Source organism: Lissotriton helveticus, chromosome 6, assembly GCF_964261635.1.
Source record: "Lissotriton helveticus chromosome 6, aLisHel1.1, whole genome shotgun sequence".
Taxonomy (NCBI): Eukaryota; Metazoa; Chordata; class Amphibia; order Caudata; family Salamandridae; genus Lissotriton; species Lissotriton helveticus.
This window is the reverse complement of record NC_136067.1, coordinates 36,626,904-36,649,613: the sequence shown is the minus strand read 5'-3', so window position 1 is coordinate 36,649,613 and position 22,710 is coordinate 36,626,904. Positions and strand designations below refer to the sequence as shown.

Below are 22,710 nucleotides of genomic sequence, written 5' to 3'. Positions count from 1 at the left end.
TGTGACCCAATTTCCTTTTGTTAGAAGTTGTATATTGAGCTGTACGTCGCTTCGCGGCTCCATCAGAGTACTTAATCTTCCATCGCATCTTCTCCAGGACCACAGCGAGCCGTCTGCAGGACACCAGACCTGTCCTCGTGGCCACCAGTTACGTGACCTACTCAAGGCCAGGCTGGAGAGCTCAGCTTTTAGGATTTGGCTTTAGCACAGAGTGTTGGGGTCTGTCCTCAAGGGAGGGTTCGGACCGTTCGACATCTTCGGATTTTACAATCCCGCGGCTCGCCCTCTGTATTATAGCACCTTGAAGGCCTGTTGAGTGGTCAGATGTGAAGTAGCTGGCCTAAGATTGCTGGTGGCCATGGATTGGAGGGGGCAAGACGGTGCAGCCACCTACATGTTTTGTTCCAGCACAACACGGAGAACTTTCAACATGGATTGATTAAATGAGGCTAAGTCTGTGTGTACCATGTAGGAGACCACATATTCGACCTTCGAACCGGAGGCCACCCTTTGTGCGAAAACTGATGCTATATGTAGACCTTTCAAGGCTTTCCTGTCCATTCCAGTTCCCTCTTTGCAACAAAAGTTTCAATCACTTGGTGTCCTTTGAAGGGGGGTTGTAAGCTCCCATGCGGCCGGCTTTCGTGGGATACTGAGAACCATGATGGATGCCCAGAGCAGCCGACCATCCGCAGTCGTCCATCCCAACCCCACCCTTCCTCCTAAGTTGCAGAGCTCCTGAAATGCTCCCTGCGTTCATGCTTTCCGCAGTCTAAGCTTGAACGAGAGGCTGGACCGCGACTCGGAAGACATTTTAGGTGGAAAACGTAGACTCAGCTGGTTTTCTCCTGAAAAGCGAGGTGGGTTGTTGTGAGTAGGGACCTTTCCGCAGGTTTGTGGAGTCAAGTTGCTGGACAACGCCGTAGAAGCTTTCGGTGTATCATCCATAGGGTGAACGGAGCGGGCTTTTCAGCCCCTGCGGCATACGCACCCTTAGTATGAGGTTCACCATCACCTACTCTCTTCGTGCAGCGCTCTCACCCGAACGAGCCCGTGTGCGCTCCACGGCTTCTGACACCCTGTCCTTGGGCCGACTAAGAACATAAGCCGAGTATGCTTAGCCACCTTCACTGATTCCTACATTTTGAATCTGTTCCACACGTCTGAGGATTTAGAGTTTGTTTTAAAGAATGGGCCTGTGTTTCACTTTGGTTTGTCTGTGGTTGACTGTCTGGCTTGAGTTGTGTTGCACCAGCTGGTGCACGTGTGTGTGTGTAACCCCAGCCAGTGGGGCAGGCCGCCTCTGTTCTCCAGCTCCTCTGGGCTCAGGGATGGATACAACAGATCCCCACAGGCTGCAGCCAGAGGGGGAGGCAGGAGAGAGAGAGAGAGACTGCTGTAACAATCACCCTGCTAACAAGGAGTGACAGGCGAGGCTGGCCACTAATTGGAAGTTAATGACCCTGCAAAGCGCACACATTCCAGCCGCCCAGAGCACCGGAAAGAATGAAGGTGAACACAGGGCAGCCTCAGACCTGCTCTGTGCTGCTCAGGAGCGATGAGCAAGAAACAAGCATTGGCAACGCCCACTGTTCTGGCATGTGTGGATTGAAGGCCAGCTCTAGTAATACACAGAACAGGTGTAGCACGTGGGTAGCGGGGGAAGCCCATACTTCCAAAACACACAGGAAGTTGGCTGCACATGTGGCTTGTGTGAGTGTGTGAGTGTGCATGCTGTACATGCCTGTATATGTGTATATTTGCATTGTGTTAGTGTGTGTGTGTGTGCGTAGTTTGGTCTCGCTGCCGTCTGTCTGCTGGTCTTGGAGCCTGCCCATTGCTCACCACTCTACTGTCCTCTACGCCACTCCACGGCAGTCTATGCTACTCCCCGATGTGCCTCTCTACTCCACGCTACCCTACGCTAATCCACTTCACTCTACTCCACTCCACTTTATGCCACTGCACTCTACGCAACTCCACTGCACTCTACACTACTACAACACTCCCTTCTTTGCCACTCCAGTCTCTGTCAGTCTATTCTATGCCACTCCACGGTACACCACTCCACTCTGTGTTTTCTGCGCCACTCCTCTGTACTCTACTATATAGCACTCAACGACAGTCTACGCTACTCCACACCTCTCTACTCCATGCTAGTCTACTCTGCACCACTTCACTCTACGTTATCCTAGGCCACTCCAGTCTACCCCCACCCTAATTTATTTATTTATAAAGTTTTATATCTTTTCTACATCACTCTACACCGTGCCACTAACTTCCAATGCCTCCCGTCTGTAGCCGAAGCCTATTTCCTGCTCTCGCACCCTCCTTGCCACTGACAGTGGCCCTGAGAGCACCACCGGTGTTCTGCAACCCTAGAACGTGCTGCAGATGGGGTGCGGGGGACAGTCCGGCTCCATGCAACATGGCGTCCGAACACTGGGGCCTGTTCACGGAGAGCAGTGGAGAGGGAGTCCAGAGGTGCCCATGGGCTTCCATCAGAGATGTGTCTGTGGCTCACAGACATCTCAACAAGACAGTGTGACGTCTGTGAGAGGTGAGCAGTGGGAGCATGATTTATTTATTTTATTTTTGTCACTTATAGAGCGCATGGCGACCCGAAAGCATCCAGCGCTGGGTAAGAGGCCACATCACAGAACAGGAAGAGCCCCTTAAAGGCTACATTATTTAAAGAGCCAAGTTTCGATCGCTTGCCGGAAGCGTAGCTCATTTTCTGTTAATCGACTAGCTAATGGCAAAGAGTTTCAAAGTTTTGCTACATTAAAGCTGAAGGAGCGACCAACCCTTCTTGCTTTTTTAACCCGTTCCGTGCTCATGATGAGCTGAGCTCGTCATGACCGTTGCTCCGTGCCCATGCGGGGATAATTCCCCTGCTGTGCTGGGCGTTCCATTGGAACGGGCGTGGTCGTGACAAGCTGTGCTCGTCATGAGCACCACGGAGCTGCGCGCGCCCACCCTCCCCCCAGCACAGCAGGGGAATTAGCCCAAGCGGGGGAGGGGTTAATAGTTGAGGTGAAAGCCAGGGGATGATTCGAGGGGGAAACATCACTTACAATGCAACTTTTACCACGCAATGCTTTTACATCGCAGCTTTTACAACGCAAACCATTACAACGCATTGCGCTGGGGGGCGCTCTAGGATAGGGAATAAGTTTAATTTACTGTCCAACACCTTCCCAAGTGTCCACGGGGACTGGAGTTGGAATAGTAAATTAAACTATTCACTATCCAGCACCCCAAAGCGCTATGCGTTGTAAGGGTATGCGTTGTAAAACTCGCGTTGTAAAAGCATGCGATGTAAAAGCATGCGTTGTAATGTCGTACATCCGATTCGAGGACCAAAGTGATCTATTTGGGATGTAGGGAGTAACCAGTTGTTGTAGGGTGGGTGGGCCATGGCCTTGCAGAGCCCGATGTACATTGCACAAGGACTTAAATTCCACTTTTTTGCCAATGGGAAGCCAGTGAACGTCTCTCAGACCCTGGCTAACTGACCATGTTCTAGGAAGACCAGGGCATGAACCACCACTTATCTCGAGGTCTGGGGAAGCAGGGGTAACATCTTGCATTGCAGTCGTGTCAGTCCAAAGCAACTGGCCGCTGTTTTTGTTGCCTCGGCTTCCGTGGTCAGCGTGTCTTCAGGCCACACCTCTAAGCTTTTTATAACAGCCTTAGGGATTGGAGGGGGGCCAAGCCAATAGGCCAACACAGACCTTGTTGGTTGCTGGAATGATTCCTGAGGGACATTCATTCTGTTTTTGCTTCATTGAGTTTCAGGCAGGTCTTGTTCGTCCAGCTGGCCACCTGCTCCAGACAGGATCCAATATTAGATGTATTTTATTTTTATCTTACAGAGTTTTATATAGCGCAAACTTGACCCGAATCGGGTATCAGAGCGTTTTTACATAGCACCAGTTGCATTACATGAGGACACAATCATCTTTTTGTTAGGCACGGGGAGATTAAGTGATTTGCCAAGAATCACAGGATGTTCAGCGTCATTGCCGAGACTCAAACCCAGTTCCCCAGATTCAAAGTTGACTGCCCTAGCCGTTAGGCCACCTCCTCTCCCCGTTAAATGTTAAAGTGTCCGAGTCTGGTGCAAAACAGAACGGCATCTGGTTGACGTCTGCATACAAGACTTTTGCGATCCCAAAAGTTGCCACGACATCTGCCAAAGGCTGAAGTTATATATTAACCCGTTAACCGCGGCCGTTTTTTCGCGGCAGTGCGGCCGTTTTAAAGAGCGGGCGGGGCTGCATCGGCCGTTGTCAAGAAGTGAAAGCCACAAGGTGCATAGGGTACAGCCCGTCGTTACCTTGATACGGTGCCTAGAACGAAGCTTCCGAAAGGAACCTGTAGCAGGGGACAGAGCAGGACACTGGCAAGGGGAGGTGGACAGAGTTTAGGGAAGCCGTAGCTGGGCTTGTACTAAGTGGCATCGATCTACGGTGATAAGGTTGGCCTGGCTTACGGCCACCGCAAGCCCCTCCATTACTAGGGCCGGACTGGCCGTAGCGGGCACCGGGCATTTCCCCAGTGGGCCGCCAGGGTGGGGGCTGGTTTTGGTCCTCTGGGGGCGTTCTTGTTACAGGGCCGTTTTTGCAGCATATCTGCAATATTGGCCCCTGTAACAAAATCGGACGAAACCGGCCATGGCAAACTGCTCGGCCACACCCCCAAACTCCCCCGGGGGGGCTAGACGAGCACTTTGCCAGGGCCGGTTTTGGTTCCCAGTCCAGCCCTGTCCATTACTGCATTACACAGTGGCCAGTCACTATTGCAAGATAATAAGACTCAATGGCAGAAGGTGGAGCATTGTGCTTCCCATTGAAATGAATGGACACCTCACCCTTCATGCATTTCAATGGGAGCCCTTCCAAGGCAGTGTAAGGATCTGTGTGGGAATGTTAGGGGTCTTGGAAGGAGTCCAACAGTTCTTCTTGAACAGTAGTCTGTCTTTTTAACGATGCACTAAGGTATCTCCCACCTAGGGACAGGGACGCACCGCTGCTCCAAAACATAACCGAGCTGACAAAGCCAATAGGTGTGGCTTTTTGTATCAAGAAAGTCTTTGCTGCGTTAAAACACATGTTTAGCCGGTGCGTAGATTACTGATGTTGTCATTGCGTGTGTTTATATGTGTACACAGCTGGGGCAGGCATTACTGCTGCTGCTGGAGCATGCCTGCTAGGCTTATCACCTGATATGTGCGCGGTCAACAGTACGAGCTGGGGAAAGCAAAGGAAAGCAAATCGTCCACTCCTAGCAATCGTCCACTCCTAGCAATCGTCCACTCCTAGCAATCGTCCACTCCTAGCAATTGTCCACTCCTAGCAATCGTCCACTCCTAGCAATTGTTCACTCCTAGCAATCGTCCACTCCTAGCAATTGTCCACTCCTAGCAATCGTTCACTCCTAGCAATTGTCCACTCCTAGCAATCGTCCACTCCTAGCAATCGTCCACTCCTAGCAATCGTTCACTCCTAGCAATCGTTCTCTCCTAGCAATCGTCCACTCCTAGCAATCGTTCACTCCTAGCAATTGTTCACTCCAAGCAATCGTCCACTCCTACCAATCGTCCACTCCTAGCAATCGTTCACTCCTAGCAATCGTTCTCTCCTAGCAATCGTCCACTCCTAGCAATCGTTCACTCCTAGCAATCGTTCACTCCTAGCAATCGTCCACTCCTAGCAATCGTCCACTCCTAGCAATCGTCCACTCCTAGCAATCATCCACTCCTAGCAATCGTTCACTCCTAGCAATCGTCCACTCCTAGCAATCATCCACTCCTAGCAATCCTCCACTCCTAGCAATCGTCCACTCCTAGCAATCGTCCACTCCTAGCAATCGTCTACTCCTAGCAATCGTCCACCAGTGCAAGGTAAATGACAGGAGCTGCTGGGCAGGGAGCCTCAGCATCAGGCCAGGATCACCCAGTGATGACCCAGGATAACCCAATCCTCAACTAGCATCACAGCGCTGGACCAGCCTCAGAAGACCTACCCCTAAAGGTCACCCAGTGAGGTGAACGCTGACCATCAACCTCTGCAGTGCCTACATTGTTACCCTATGCATCTCTGTGTGCCTGCCTCCTCATACGCGCTATCCCTCGAGACTTGATTATGGCCCAGTGAGGTAGGTTCAACTTTAATCCAGTTCCTGCTCAGTGAGGGAGGTGGGCTGACCTTCCAGATTTGATTATTGCTCAGTGACACAGGCTAACCTACTAGACTCAGTTATTGCATAGTGAGGTAGGCTAGCTAACCTACTTCTGGATCTAAGATGGACACCCTCCGTTTGGTTATCCTGAGTATCTGGTTTGGCTGTGGCACTCCTGGATCTAAGATGGACACCCTCCGTTTGGTTATCCTGAGTATCTGGTTTGGCTGTGGCCCTCCTGGATCTAAGATGGACACCCTCCGTTTGGTTATCCCGAGTATCTGGCTTGGCTGTGGCCCTCCTGGATCTAAGATGGACACCCTCCGTTTGGTTATCCTGAGTATCCGGCTTGGCTATGGCCCTTCTGGATCTCAGATGGACACCCTCCGTTTGGTTATCCTGAGTATCTGTCTTGGCTATGGCCCTCCTGGATCTAAGATGGACACCCTCCGTTTGGTTATCCCGAGTATCTGGCTTGGCTGTGGCCCTCCTGGATCTAAGATGGACACCCTCCGTTTGGTTATCCCGAGTATCTGCCTTGGCTGTGGCCCTTCTGGATCTAAGATGGACACCCTCTGTTTGGTTATCCTGAGTATCTGGCTTGGCTGTGGCCCTTCTGCATCTCAGATGGACACCCTCCGTTTGGTTATCCTGAGTATCTGGCTTGGCTGTGGCCCTTCTGGATCTAAGATGGACACCCTCCTTTTGGTTATCCTGAGTATCTGGCTTGGCTGTGGCCCTCCTGGATCTAAGATGGACACCCTCCGTTTCGTTATCCTGAGTATCCGGCTTGGCTGTGGCCCTCCTGGATCTAATATGGACACCCTCTGTTTGGTTATCCTGAGTATCTGGCTTGGCTGTGGTCCTTCTGGATCTAAGATGGACACCCTCCGTTTGGTTATCCTGAGTATCTGGCTTGGCTGCGGCCCTCCTGGATCTAAGATGGACACCCTCCGTTTGGTTATCCTGAGTATCCGGCTTGGCTGTGGCCCTCCTGGATCTGAGATGGACACCCTCCGTTTGGTATTCCTGAGTATCTGGCTTGGCTGTGGTCCTTCTGGATCTAAGATGGACACCCTCCATTTGGTTATCTTGAGTATCTGGCTTGGCTGTGGCCCTTCTGGACTAAGATGGACACCCTCCGTTTGGTTATCCTGAGTATCTGGCTTGGCTGTGGCCCTCCTGGATCTAAGCTGGACACCCTCCGTTTTGTTATCCTGAGTATCTGACTTGGCTGTGGCCCTTGTGAATCTAAGATGGACACCCTCCATTTGGTTATCCTGAGTATCTGGCTTGGCTGCGGCCCTCCTGGATCTAAGATGGACATCCTCCGTTTGGTAATCCTGAGTATCTGGATTGGCTGTGGCCCTCCTGGATCTAAGATGGACACCCTCTGCTTGGTTATCCTGAGTATCTGGCTTGACTGTGGCCCTCCTGGATCTAAGATGGACACCCTCCGTTTGGTTATCCTGAGTATCTGGCTTGGCTCTCCTGGAACTAGGATGGACACCCTCCGTTTGGTTATCCTGAGTATCTGTCTTGGCTCTGGCCCTTCTGGATCTAAGATGGACACCCTCCGTTTGGTTGTCCTGAGTATCTGGCTTGGCTGTGGCCCTTCTGGATCTAAGATGGACACCTTCCGTTTGGTTCTCCTGAGTATCTGGCTTGGCTGTGGCCCTTCTGGATCTAAGATGGACACCCTCCGTTTGGTTATCCTGAGTATCTGGCTTGGCCGTGGCCCTACTGGATCTAAGATGGACACCCTCCGTTTGGTTATCCTGAGTATCTGGCTTGGCTGTGGTCCTTCTGGATCTAAGATGGACACCGTCCGTTTGGTTGTCCTGAGTATCTGGCTTGGCTGTGGCCCTCCTGGATCTAAGATGGACACCCTCCGTTTGGTTATCCTGAGTATCTGGCTTGGCTGTGGCCCTTCTGGATCTAAGATGGACCCCTCCGTTTGGTTATCCTGAGTACCCTGCTTGGCTGTGGCCTTTCTGGATCTCAGATGGACACCCTCCGTTTTGTTATCTTGAGTATCTGGCTTGGCTCTGGCCCTTCTGGATCTAAGATGGACACCCTCCGTTTGGTTATCCTGAGTATCTGGCTCGGCCCTCCTGGATCTAAGATGGACACCTTCCGTTTGGTCATCCTGAGTGTCCGACTTGGCTGTGGCCCTTCTGGATCTAAGATGGACACCCTCCGTTTGGTTATCCTGAGTATCTGGCTTGGCTGTGGCCCTCCTGGATCTAAGATGGACACCCTCCGTTTGGTTATCCTGAATATCTGGCTTGGCTCTGGCCCTCCTGGATCTAAGATGGACACCCTCCGTTTGGTTATCCTGAGTATCTGCCTTGGCTGTGGCCCTTCTGGATCTAAGCTGGACACCCCTCGTTTACCGCGTACTGTGACCCCACATGGATGATACAGTGTATGTTGCTTATTCGATATTCCCCTTGTTTCTTGCAGGCCTGCTGTGGTTTTGTTCTCTTGACTGACACCCCATTTCTAAGATGGTGCTTGCCTGGTAATTGAAGATTCATGAGGGATATTTTACCCCTCCACAGGCCCCAAACGAGCCCGCTTGGGGATGGCCCCTCTTCTCTGCTAACAGACCACAGGGCCCTGGTCCTCAAATGTGGAAAACCAAACATTCCAAAGATGAGAAGTCTGCAGAGAGGAATGTTCTCTCAGAGTGAAAAGGCATCTTGATGGCTTCAGCTGCAGGCAGGCTGGGCCCAGGGTGAACATCTCTCAGCAGTAAAGAGCCGGCCTGACATGGATCAACAAACCTACAGCCTGTGAGGTCAGCTCTTGTAAGACTGTGCCCCCCCCCCCTCCTCTGACCCCCACAGAGAGCTTGCACCTTGAGTTTAAATTTAAGTTTATTTATTTTTGCATAGTTAACTAAAACCATTGCAATGCTACCAGGTGAAAAAATAAAATAAATATAAAAATTAAAAATGTTTTAAATAGACATTTAGTATGGTTTTGACCTTGAGGAAGCATGCACTGCCTGCTGCTGTGACCCCCCTGTCTGCCTTTGAGGCATCAGGGCTGCCTGCAAGCCCTGGGGGATGCCTGCTCCTCACACCCCAGACACCGAGGGCAGGACTGCCAGTGGTGGGGGTAACACAGTGCCCTGACAGCTGCGGCCACATGTGCATGGCTGTCATCGGCGACCCACCGCTCCGGCATGTTGCAATTCTAAGAACGTGCGCCCTCCAACCTTCAAAGCATTCTGGGTACTTGACATGCAAATTAGCTGCCACACTGTAGCCTGCATACTTGAGTCATTCATATTTAGAATAACTTTTTTTAAACTTTTTTCTTACTTCTTACATTGTATTTGATATGGAAGAAAGTCCTCAGGGGCAAAATACTCTCAGTATTTGTAACAAATGACTTTTCTGCAGTGTATTCAAGTAGCCTTGTTTGAGGGTACAAAGGGGTTTTCCCTGTTGGTGCAAGCAGCTTTAGACAGCTTTTGCACCTTGCTACCACAGCACTGCAGCGGATGTATGACGTTACAACGCACACTTTTACAACGCATACCTTTATAACGCATTTTTTACAACGCAACATCCATTACAACGCATTCCATTACAACGCATGCCATTACAACGAAATTTTAAAAACTACATTTACAACGCATTCCATTACAACGCATAATACCTTTACAACGCATACCATTACAACGCATAACATTACATTGCATGTTTGGTAAGTATTGGATAGTGTAGGGGTCAAAATTACTATTCTAACTCCAAGGGATGCAACAGTAGGGTAAGTGTTGGATGGTAATGTTATGCATTGTAATGGTATGCGTTGTAATGACTGAGTTGTAATGACATGCGTTGTAGTGGTGTGCGTTGTAGTGTCATGCTTTGTAATGGTTGCGTTGTAATTGCATGCGTTGTAATGGATGCTGCGTTGTAAAAGTGTTGTTGTAATGGTAGTGCGTCGTAAAAGTTGCGTTGTAAAGGTTGTTTCCCCACTGCAGCATGGGAAGTACAGTAAAATGTTCACAGTCTGGTGTGTTATATATAAATATTCACAGTAACCTATCTAAAGATGGCGGCAACGGCAGGTGTATACGTTCAGCAACCGTCCAAAATGGCGGCTCGCGGGTTCTAATTGAACTCTACAGCATTGCTAGTTCTAAGAGATGAGTGTGCCAGTGTTCTACGGAAATTGTGCCACTGTGGTCCTCATATAAACAACATGGCATTAAATGTTGGTGCGGCGGTCATCAAATAAACAATGCTGGCGTTAAACGCCGGCACTGCGGTCATCAAATAATCCACACTGGTATTATACGCCAGCGCTGTGGTCTTCAGGTAAACTACACACCTTACATGGGAAACAACCTTTACAACGCAACTTTTACAACGCACTACCATTACAACGAAACTTTTACAACACAACATCCATTACATAGCATGCCATTACAACGCAACCATTACAACGCATGACACTACAACACATAGCATTACAACGCATGTCATTACAATGCAGTCATTACAACGCATTCCATTACAACGCATACCATTACCATCCAACACTTACCCTACTGTTGCACCCCCTGGAGTTAGAATAGTAATTTTTACCCCTACATTATCCAATACTTACCATACACGCAATGTAATGTTATGCGTTGTAATGGTATGCGTTGTAAAGGTAGTATGCGTTGTAATGGAATGTGTTGTAAAGGTATTTTTTTTAATTCGTTGTAATGGCATGCGTTGTAATGGAATGCGTTGTAATGGATGTTGCGGTGTAAAAAATGCGTTGTAAACGTGTGCATTGTAAAAGTATGCGTTGTAACGTCATACAATCCCTTACGTACCCGCCCTGTCAGAAACATAAGGGCCCCCCTGCAAAGTGCTTGGAGGAGGCTCCGCACCCAGTCAGGATCTCTGAGGCCAAGGTGCCCGCCATCCGTGCACAGTGCGAGAGAGGGCCCCTGGAGCTCGGGGGCCTCCGCACCGCGTGAGCTGCAGGGGCTAATTTTACACCGTTGGGCCTTGTGGTCATTAGATAAACTAGACAGGCGCTAACTTGGCCACAAAAATGGTACGACGCAGGTATACTTGTGAAATTTGCTACTCAGTGGTATTTGTGAACTTTTTGTAGGTCTCACCTAGACAGTGAATGTGCTGTCTCTTCAAGAAGTTTTGTTTTTTAACAGTGGGCTTAGAAGCCACTCATTGGCTAGCTTCCCTGTCACTCTCATTTCCTTGCTTCTTAGTGGTCAGCTGCTGGAGACGTCATCCTTTTCGTCCATTTGTCCCTCACCTGGAGCATGGATGCATTACTTGTGTCCTTCCACTGCTCATTTTTGTAGGCGCTACTTTTTTATCTTTCAGCACTCTACAAGAGTACATCTTTTTGAACTGTCTCCCTTGCACGCTTGCCGCACTCCACGCTCCTCCCGCCACATGGCTAAGAAACATTGACAAAGCAAATAGCTCTCTCATGGATGAGACGTATTGGCTTTGCCATTGCTTGTTTATTAAAATGTTTGACAGCATTGAGAACAACGTATCCCGAGTCCAACCATTGGATGGTGAGATGCTATGCTTGTTCGTTTATATCCGATAGTAATGTCCCAATTAATGTTACAGGTAAATTAAGACATTTTTCGTTACATTTGCAAAAACTGGAGGAGGCGGGAGCTTTACGAGGGTCCAGTTAGGTCTTTCTCCCCGAGCACAAGACGTTCCAGATTCACAAATAACCATATTATATTCCAGGGGCCCGCCTTTCTTAGAGAAAAGTTCTGCCCACGGATCTCGTCTAATCAACTTTTTGTAGCTGTCGCCAAACCCCACAGGGGCCATGCCATCTCTAAAGCTGGCATTGCAAGGTGGGTAGTTTAGTGCATATAGTATTGCTATGCCAAGGCCTAACACACACTCCCTGTGCCCCCAGAGCCCCCCTACATGCAAAAAGGGCGTAACCCTAGACTGTTTAGATAACATCCCTTTAGATGGTATATAAACAAATAACGGATACATGTAAGACTGCTAATTGGTCACCGCCACATACGTTCACCAGGCATTACCTGCACACCTTCAGAAGGCTTCTCAAGACCTGGCTCTTCGAGCAGTAGCAGACCCCCCCTCGCCCACCCCCCTCAGCGCCTTGAGACCCTCACGGGTAAGTAGTGCGCTTTACAAATTCACTGATTGATTGATTACTGTGCAGATGTTCTAGCATGTCAACGGGCTTTAGTTGGCCAAGCTGTCTTGAGAAAACTTTTTCAAACCTTTGCGTCATCTGCTCGCTAGCCTCTGCTTTGGAGAGGGACTGCGTTATAGCCTATGCAGAGCACGTGTATCTGCAGCCATACGTGCTGCGAGCAGAAAAGGAGTGCTGTAGATTCCCGTGAGTCAACCCTTGTCCCCGGAAGCAGCAAAGATCACAGTAGTTCCCAAATCTTTCTACTCTCTCTACTATGCACAGCTCACTCTGTCTCTGACACTACACTTAGCTTACGCTGCCTCTCTGAGCAGAAAACAATCAGAGGTGGAGGCAGCGTGCTAGTTACATCTTCCATGTGTACTCGCTTTCCATCTCCTGTGCCTCTCTTAGGGCTAGATGTAGGTAAATAGGATTTACCGATTCTAAAATACCGAATTTTACCGATTTGGGATTTTAGAATCGGTAAATCCTATTTACCTACATCTAGCCCTATGTAGCTAATAATTCGGTAAAAATTACCGAATCGTTAAGATTCGGTATTTATCGAATCAGTATTTACCGATTCGGTAATTGCCTGAAGGCCCATAGGAATGAATGTCAATTACCGAATCGGTAATTACCGATTCGGTAAAATAGGGAAGGAGTCAAGGGTGGCAGGGTGTCACTTTGACACCCTGTTGCACCCCTGAATAGTGCTTGTGTGCACATGTGGCACACATACATGCACTAAGGGCATGTATGTCTGTCAAATGGCACAGGTGTAAATGCACAGATTTGCATTTACAGAGGTATTCGTTATTTACCACCAACTAATAGTTGGTGGTAAATAACGAATCCTTAAAGCACAGAAGCACTCTTCAAAGTGCTTCCTACATGTCATTTACCGATACGGTAAATACCGAATCGGTAAATGATGATTCGGTAAATACCGAATTGGTAAATCATGATTCGGTAAATACCGAATCGGTAAATGATGATTCGGTAAATACCGATTCGTTATTTACCGAATCCTCCCCTACATCTCAAAGGCCCAATACCGGTCGGTAACGGAAGAAATTCGGTCATTTCGGCCGTTATCGACCGGTATTGCGCCACCTACATCTGGCCCCTAGTCGTTCGAGCTCCTCTACCTTCTCTTTAGCTCTTTCTGTCTATCCCCAAGAATGTAGTTTTGGATAAAGGTGGCTTCCCCAATGGTTTCTCCAGTAGAATTGATGATGATGCAAAGCTGTTGTATAGCGTCTCATGACTTGTTTCCAAACCTATATCATAGTTTTGGGTTTTCTTGCAGGAGCTCGACTATCAGAAACGGCGAGGGCGAGAAAGTGGCGACCGCTTTGTCCCCGTCATGAGTGACTTCATCACCGTCGCAAGCTTCAGTTTCTCAGAGCTGGAAGATCTGCTGAGTGAAGCCAAAGATAAGGTACAATAGGTTGTTTGTGTTGAATAAACCTCTGAAGAAGAGTGTGTGTGATGTGTGTTAACAAGTGAATGCACGTGAGTGGGCGAGCGAGGCGTCACTCTAGCAACGAACGTAAGTAAAGGACTCTCGGTGAGTCTGAGTGAGCCGGTAGGATCTGTTGACCAGGTAGAGTGCCAGGTTTGTCATGGACAATCAATCAATCAAGTATTTCTGAAGCGCGACTACTCACCTGTAGGGGTCTCAAGGCGCTAGTGGAGTGCCCACTCACTTCCCATGGGTTCACTTTTACACACCTCTAGCGTCCATAGTGCTTTTACTCCATTTTCTTACTCCAGCGCCTGCCCGTTGAAGAACAAAGGGGCATATTACCAACGATTAGCGATATTTATCGCTAACGATGCTTAGCAACAAATGTTTTAACGCTAAGCATCGCCGGAAATTATCGCTGAGATAACTTGCTATTAGCAAGGTTTATCTCAGAAGTGATAAAAATCCTTGCGCTAACTGCCAAATGAGAGATTATCGCTGGAAAACCAACGATAATCTCTCGAAGTTTGGGGGTAGCTTGATGATAGGGGCTCACAAACGTAGCCATGATATCCACCTTCCATAGGATATCATGGCTAAGTCAGGAAAATACCAGGTGTAAAAAAAGCAGCGCTACCCGTGGTTAGCGCTGCTTTTTTATCACTAACAGGTTTAGCGAAATCCTTGATAATAGGAGAAATGTCGCTTAACAACATTTCTCCTATTATTTTTCTCTGGAACGCCCCCGAGATGCAAGTGGAAGCGTAGAGAAAAAGGGTGCTAACATGGGAATTTGCGTGTTAGCACCCTGTTGCTGATAGGGAGATAATTTTATCTCCGCTTTCTTGGCTTTTAAAGCCAAAAAAGCGGAGATAAATCCCTTGATAATATGCCCCAAATATTCCTTCAGATTTACAATTTTTCACTGATATTTCCAGAATGTGTTCCCCTTCCATACATTGTTCAGTATTTTGTCTCTAACTTCCCTCCAGGCTGTACCTGCGGCGTAGCAGCATGCAGAGTTACACAAGGGGTGTGGTTTTCTACTGAGCCTTCAATGGCTGCAAGGGGGGGATGGGTGGTTGTTACAATGTACATACATGATCATGTTTTTGTAACACACATGCACGCTCACACTCAAACTCTGTGACTGCCCAAGTGTGAATGTTGATTCAGTGGGTAAATAAATAAATACATAAATAAGGAAGTTGTCACTTCATTTTTTTCACCGAGCACAAAATATATGTAGATAAACAGTCATAAAACGTAAACAGTCAGTAAAAGAGTCGAAAGTCACTATAGCCTCGAGATGCCGGTATAGAACCATGTTACAGATGTGTCTGTTATCTGCATGTCATACATGTTGTGTGTTTCATTTGATGTAATTATCTTAAAGATGGTTTTTTTTTCTCCAAAAGTGAAATGTTTTTGAAAAACAAACGGTAGGCTAGAAAGTTTGGTTGTCAGTAGTAAAGAGAAGAGAAAAATATGGCATTCATTGTGAGAACGTCGCGGTCTTTACGCAGGCTTATAAAGGCGTAAAACCTTGCAACTTTCTCAAAATTGTAACATTTTTCTGAGAATTTGAGAAAGGCTGCAGATAAAAATGTACCTTCGCCCCCTTCCCCACCACCACCCTCTCTAGGTATGTGAGAACCCCTCTCTCTCCTTGTTACTGAATGTATCATTTTTTGCAACTTTTTAACTTTTCTTTGGATTTTTAGATCCCTATTACTTGCTTTTACCTTTGTGCTAAAGTTTATGAATGCAAAATTCAGTATTTATTGCTAGAAGTGCGAAATTGGAAACTGCACGAGCCTGGAAGCTTCTGCACTTGCAATGAAACAAAACTCTTGGGAAATGTCCCCAAAGCCGCGGAGAAGGGGGAGGCCCCAGCTGTACTGCTGACCTTAGCTCCCCGGGGCAGGTCTGGGCCGCTTGAGGCACCCCCAAGTCAGACAGCCCCCCCCCTCCCCCCCGGGTAAGGGAGTAAATCAGGCGGCTGTTCGCGCCCCGTCTCCGGGAGGGATTCATTAGGACTGGCTCCAGGGGCTTGGAGTGCCCGCCTGGGCACGCTAATGTCTGCCCTCAGGTGGGGGTGCACCGCCGCCCCCCCCCCCCGGGGCCTGGAGTGACCCCCAGCAGGGCCCGCCTGGGCGCGCTCATGTCTGCCCTCAGGCGGTATATCCCTCTAAACTAAAGTTACTACTGGTGTATTCCCTTCCATGTACATGCACTATTGGAATATCCCACTGCCTGTCCTCAACGCAGGTCTGTTAGTATATGCCCCCTTCGTCTACTATTGGTGTACCCCTTCCTTGCACTGCGGGTATATCCCATCCTCTCCGTGTACTAATTGTGTATCCCTCTCACTATTGGTGTACCCCTTCCTTGCGCAGCGGGTATATCCCATCCTCTCCGTGTACTAATTGTGTATCCCTCTCACTATTGGTGTACCCCTTCCTTGCACTGTGGGTATATCCCATCCTCTCCGGGTACTAATTGTGTATCCCTCTCACTATTGGTGTACCCCTTCCTTGCACTGCGGGTATATCCCATCCTCTCCGTGTACTAATTGTGTATCCCTCTCACTATTGGTGTACCCCTTCCTTGCACTGCGGGTATATCCCATCCTCTCCGGGTACTAATTGTGTATCCCTCTCACTATTGGTGTACCCCTTCCTTGCGCAGTGGGTATATCCCATCCTCTCCGGGTACTAATTGTGTATCCCTCTCACTATTGGTGTACCCCTTCCTTGCGCTGCGGGTATATCCCATCCTCTCCGGGTACTAATTGTGTATCCCTCTCACTATTGGTGTACCCCTTCCTTGCACTGCGGGTATATCCCATCCTCTCCGGGTACTAATTGTGTATCCCTCTCACTATTGGTGTACCCCTTCCTTGCACTGCGGGTATATCCCATCCTCTCCGTGTACTAATTGTGTATCCCTCTCACTATTGGTGTACCCCTTCCTTGCGCAGCGGGTATATCCCATCCTCTCCGTGTACTAATTGTGTATCCCTCTCACTATTGGTGTACCCCTTCCTTGCACTGTGGGTATATCCCATCCTCTCCGTGTACTAATTGTGTATCCCTCTCACTATTGGTGTACCCCTTCCTTGCACTGTGGGTATATCCCATCCTCTCCGGGTACTAATTGTGTATCCCTCTCACTATTGGTGTACCCCTTCCTTGCACTGCGGGTATATCCCATCCTCTCCGTGTACTAATTGTGTATCCCTCTCACTATTGGTGTACCCCTTCCTTGCACTGCGGGTATATCCCATCCTCTCCGGGTACTAATTGTGTATCCCTCTCACTATTGGTGTACCCCTTCCTTGCACTGTGGGTATATCCCATCCTCTCCGTGTACTAATTGTGTATCCCTCTCACTATTGGTGTACCCCTTCCTTGCACTGTGGGTATATCTCATCCTCTCCGGGTACTAATTGTGTATCCCTCTCACTATTGGTGTACCCCTTCCTTGCGCAGCGGGTATATCCCATCCTCCCCGGGTACTAATTGTGTATCCCTCTCACTATTGGTGTACCCCTTCCTTGCGCAGCGGGTATATCCCATCCTCTCCGTGTACTAATTGTGTATCCCTCTCACTATTGGTGTACCCCTTCCTTGCACTGTGGGTATATCTCATCCTCTCCGGGTACTAATTGTGTATCCCTCTCACTATTGGTGTACCCCTTCCTTGCGCAGTGGGTATATCCCATCCTCTCCGGGTACTAATTGTGTATCCCTCTCACTATTGGTGTACCCCTTCCTTGCGCAGCGGGTATATCCCATCCTCTCCGGGTACTAATTGTGTATCCCTCTCACTATTGGTGTACCCCTTCCTTGCACTGCGGGTATATCCCATCCTCTCCGTGTACTAATTGTGTATCCCTCTCACTATTGGTATACCCCTTCCTTGCACTGCGGGTATATCCCATCCTCTCCGGGTACTAATTGTGTATCCCTCTCACTATTGGTGTACCCCTTCCTTGCGCAGCGGGTATATCCCATCCTCTCCGGGTACTAATTGTGTATCCCTCTCACTATTGGTGTACCCCTTCCTTTCGCAGCGGGTATATCCCATCCTCTCCGGGTACTAATTGTGTATCCCTCTCACTATTGGTGTACCCCTTCCTTGCACTGTAGGTATATCCCATCCTCTCCGGGTACTAATTGTGTATCCCTCTCACTATTGGTGTACCCCTTCCTTGCACTGCGGGTATATCCCATCCTCTCCGTGTACTAATTGTGTATCCCTCTCACTATTGGTGTACCCCTTCCTTGCACTGCGGGTATATCCCATCCTCTCCGTGTACTAATTGTGTATCCCTCTCACTATTGGTGTACCCCTTCCTTGCGCAGCGGGTATATCCCATCCTCTCCGGGTACTAATTGTGTATCCCTCTCACTATTGGTGTACCCCTTCCTTTCGCAGCGGGTATATCCCATCCTCTCCGGGTACTAATTGTGTATCCCTCTCACTATTGGTGTACCCCTTCCTTGCACTGCGGGTATATCCCATCCTCTCCGGGTACTAATTGTGTATCCCTCTCACTATTGGTGTACCCCTTCCTTGCACTGCGGGTATATCCCATCCTCTCCGGGTACTAATTGTGTATCCCTCTCACTATTGGTGTACCCCTTCCTTGCACTGCGGGTATATCCCATCCTCTCCGGGTACTAATTGTGTATCCCTCTCACTATTGGTGTACCCCTTCCTTGCACTGCGGGTATATCCCATCCTCTCCGGGTACTAATTGTGTATCCCTCTCACTATTGGTGTACCCCTTCCTTGCGCAGTGGGTATATCCCATCCTCTCCGGGTACTAATTGTGTATCCCTCTCACTATTGGTGTACCCCTTCCTTGCGCAGTGGGTATATCCCATCCTCTCCGGGTACTAATTGTGTATCCCTCTCACTATTGGTGTACCCCTTCCTTGCGCTGCGGGTATATCCCATCCTCTCCGGGTACTAATTGTGTATCCCTCTCACTATTGGTGTACCCCTTCCTTGCGCAGCGGGTATATCCCATCCTCTCCGGGTACTAATTGTGTATCCCTCTCACTATTGGTGTACCCCTTCCTTGCACTGCGGGTATATCCCATCCTCTCCGTGTACTAATTGTGTATCCCTCTCACTATTGGTGTACCCCTTCCTTGCACTGCGGGTATATCCCATCCTCTCCGGGTACTAATTGTGTATCCCTCTCACTATTGGTGTACCCCTTCCTTGCACTGCGGGTATATCCCATCCTCTCCGTGTACTAATTGTGTATCCCTCTCACTATTGGTGTACCCCTTCCTTGCGCAGCGGGTATATCCCATCCTCTCCGTGTACTAATTGTGTATCCCTCTCACTATTGGTGTACCCCTTCCTTGCACTGTGGGTATATCCCATCCTCTCCGGGTACTAATTGTGTATCCCTCTCACTATTGGTGTACCCCTTCCTTGCACTGCGGGTATATCCCATCCTCTCCGGGTACTAATTGTGTATCCCTCTCACTATTGGTGTACCCCTTCCTTGCACTGCGGGTATATCCCATCCTCTCCGTGTACTAATTGTGTATCCCTCTCACTATTGGTGTACCCCTTCCTTGCGCAGCGGGTATATCCCATCCTCTCCGGGTACTAATTGTGTATCCCTCTCACTATTGGTGTACTCCTTCCTTGCACTGCGGGTATATCCCATCCTCTCCGGGTACTAATTGTGTATCCCTCTCACTATTGGTGTACCCCTTCCTTGCACTGCGGGTATATCCCATCCTCTCCGGGTACTAATTGTGTATCCCTCTCACTATTGGTGTACCCCTTCCTTGCGCAGCAGGTATATCCCATCCTCTCCGTGTACTAATTGTGTATCCCTCTCACTATTGGTGTACCCCTTCCTTTCGCAGCGGGTATATCCCATCCTCTCCGGGTACTAATTGTGTATCCCTCTCACTATTGGTGTACCCCTTCCTTGCACTGCGGGTATATCCCATCCTCTCCGTGTACTAATTGTGTATCCCTCTCACTATTGGTGTACCCCTTCCTTGCGCAGCGGGTATATCCCATCCTCTCCGGGTACTAATTGTGTATCCCTCTCACTATTGGTGTACCCCTTCCTTGCACTGTAGGTATATCCCATCCTCTCCGGGTACTAATTGTGTATCCCTCTCACTATTGGTGTACCCCTTCCTTGCACTGCGGGTATATCCCATCCTCTCCGTGTACTAATTGTGTATCCCTCTCACTATTGGTGTACCCCTTCCTTGCACTGCGGGTATATCCCATCCTCTCCGTGTATCCCTCTCACTATTGGTGTACCCCTTCCTTGCGCAGCGGGTATATCCCATCCTCTCCGGGTACTAATTGTGTATCCCTCTCACTATTGGTGTACCCCTTCCTTTCGCAGCGGGTATATCCCATCCTCTCCGGGTACTAATTGTGTATCCCTCTCACTATTGGTGTACCCCTTCCTTGCACTGCGGGTATATCTCATCCTCTCCGGGTACTAATTGTGTATCCCTCTCACTATTGGTGTACCCCTTCCTTGCACTGCGGGTATATCCCATCCTCTCCGGGTACTAATTGTGTATCCCTCTCACTATTGGTGTACCCCTTCCTTGCACTGCGGGTATATCCCATCCTCTCCGGGTACTAATTGTGTATCCCTCTCACTATTGGTGTACCCCTTCCTTGCACTGCGGGTATATCCCATCCTCTCCGGGTACTAATTGTGTATCCCTCTCACTATTGGTGTACCCCTTCCTTGCACTGCGGGTATATCCCATCCTCTCCGGGTACTAATTGTGTATCCCTCTCACTATTGGTGTACCCCTTCCTTGCACTGCGGGTATATCCCATCCTCTCCGTGTACTAATTGTGTATCCCTCTCACTATTGGTGTACCCCTTCCTTGCACTGCGGGTATATCCCATCCTCTCCGGGTACTAATTGTGTATCCCTCTCACTATTGGTGTACCCCTTCCTTGCACTGCGGGTATATCCCATCCTCCCCGGGTACTAATTGTGTATCCCTCTCACTATTGGTGTACCCCTTCCTTGCGCAGCGGGTATATCCCATCCTCTCCGGGTACTAATTGTGTATCCCTCTCATTATTGGTGTACCCCTTCCTTGCACTGCGGGTATATCCCATCCTCTCCGGGTACTAATTGTGTATCCCTCTCATTATTGGTGTACCCCTTCCTTGCACTGCGGGTATATCCCATCCTCTCCGGGTACTAATTGTGTATCCCTCTCACTATTGGTGTACCCCTTCCTTGCGCAGTGGGTATATCCCATCCTCTCCGGGTACTAATTGTGTATCCCTCTCACTATTGGTGTACCCCTTCCTTGCGCAGTGGGTATATCCCATCCTCTCCGGGTACTAATTGTGTATCCCTCTCACTATTGGTGTACCCCTTCCTTGCGCTGCGGGTATATCCCATCCTCTCCGGGTACTAATTGTGTATCCCTCTCACTATTGGTGTACCCCTTCCTTGCGCAGCGGGTATATCCCATCCTCTCCGGGTACTAATTGTGTATCCCTCTCACTATTGGTGTACCCCTTCCTTGCACTGCGGGTATATCCCATCCTCTCCGTGTACTAATTGTGTATCCCTCTCACTATTGGTGTACCCCTTCCTTGCACTGCGGGTATATCCCATCCTCTCCGGGTACTAATTGTGTATCCCTCTCACTATTGGTGTACCCCTTCCTTGCGCAGTGGGTATATCCCATCCTCTCCGGGTACTAATTGTGTATCCCTCTCACTATTGGTGTACCCCTTCCTTGCACTGCGGGTATATCCCATCCTCTCCGGGTACTAATTGTGTATCCCTCTCACTATTGGTGTACCCCTTCCTTGCGCAGCGGGTATATCCCATCCTCTCCGTGTACTAATTGTGTATCCCTCTCACTATTGGTGTACCCCTTCCTTGCACTGCGGGTATATCCCATCCTCTCCGTGTATCCCTCTCACTATTGGTGTACCCCTTCCTTGCGCAGCGGGTATATCCCATCCTCTCCGGGTACTAATTGTGTATCCCTCTCACTATTGGTGTACCCCTTCCTTTCGCAGCGGGTATATCCCATCCTCTCCGGGTACTAATTGTGTATCCCTCTCACTATTGGTGTACCCCTTCCTTGCACTGCGGGTATATCTCATCCTCTCCGGGTACTAATTGTTTATCCCTCTCACTATTGGTGTACCCCTTCCTTGCACTGCGGGTATATCCCATCCTCTCCGGGTACTAATTGTGTATCCCTCTCACTATTGGTGTACCCCTTCCTTGCACTGCGGGTATATCCCATCCTCTCCGGGTACTAATTGTGTATCCCTCTCACTATTGGTGTACCCCTTCCTTGCACTGCGGGTATATCCCATCCTCTCCGGGTACTAATTGTGTATCCCTCTCACTATTGGTGTACCCCTTCCTTGCACTGCGGGTATATCCCATCCTCTCCGGGTACTAATTGTGTATCCCTCTCACTATTGGTGTACCCCTTCCTTGCACTGCGGGTATATCCCATCCTCTCCGTGTACTAATTGTGTATCCCTCTCACTATTGGTGTACCCCTTCCTTGCACTGCGGGTATATCCCATCCTCTCCGGGTACTAATTGTGTATCCCTCTCACTATTGGTGTACCCCTTCCTTGCACTGCGGGTATATCCCATCCTCCCCGGGTACTAATTGTGTATCCCTCTCACTATTGGTGTACCCCTTCCTTGCGCAGCGGGTATATCCCATCCTCTCCGGGTACTAATTGTGTATCCCTCTCATTATTGGTGTACCCCTTCCTTGCACTGCGGGTATATCCCATCCTCTCCGGGTACTAATTGTGTATCCCTCTCATTATTGGTGTACCCCTTCCTTGC

At 49.2% G+C, this 22,710-nt stretch overlaps 1 protein-coding gene across 2 annotated transcripts in view; it reads left to right on the top strand.

Annotated features, from left to right (window-relative positions):
• Positions 1-22,710, top strand: part of DAAM2 (dishevelled associated activator of morphogenesis 2) — a 648,121-nt gene that overhangs the window by 574,548 nt on the left and 50,863 nt on the right. For both annotated transcript variants that reach the window (XM_078647328.1, XM_078647329.1), the window contains one exon: positions 13,682-13,813. In XM_078647328.1, coding sequence (XP_078503454.1) covers positions 13,682-13,813 — 132 coding nt within the window. The remainder of the gene's footprint in view (positions 1-13,681; positions 13,814-22,710) is intronic.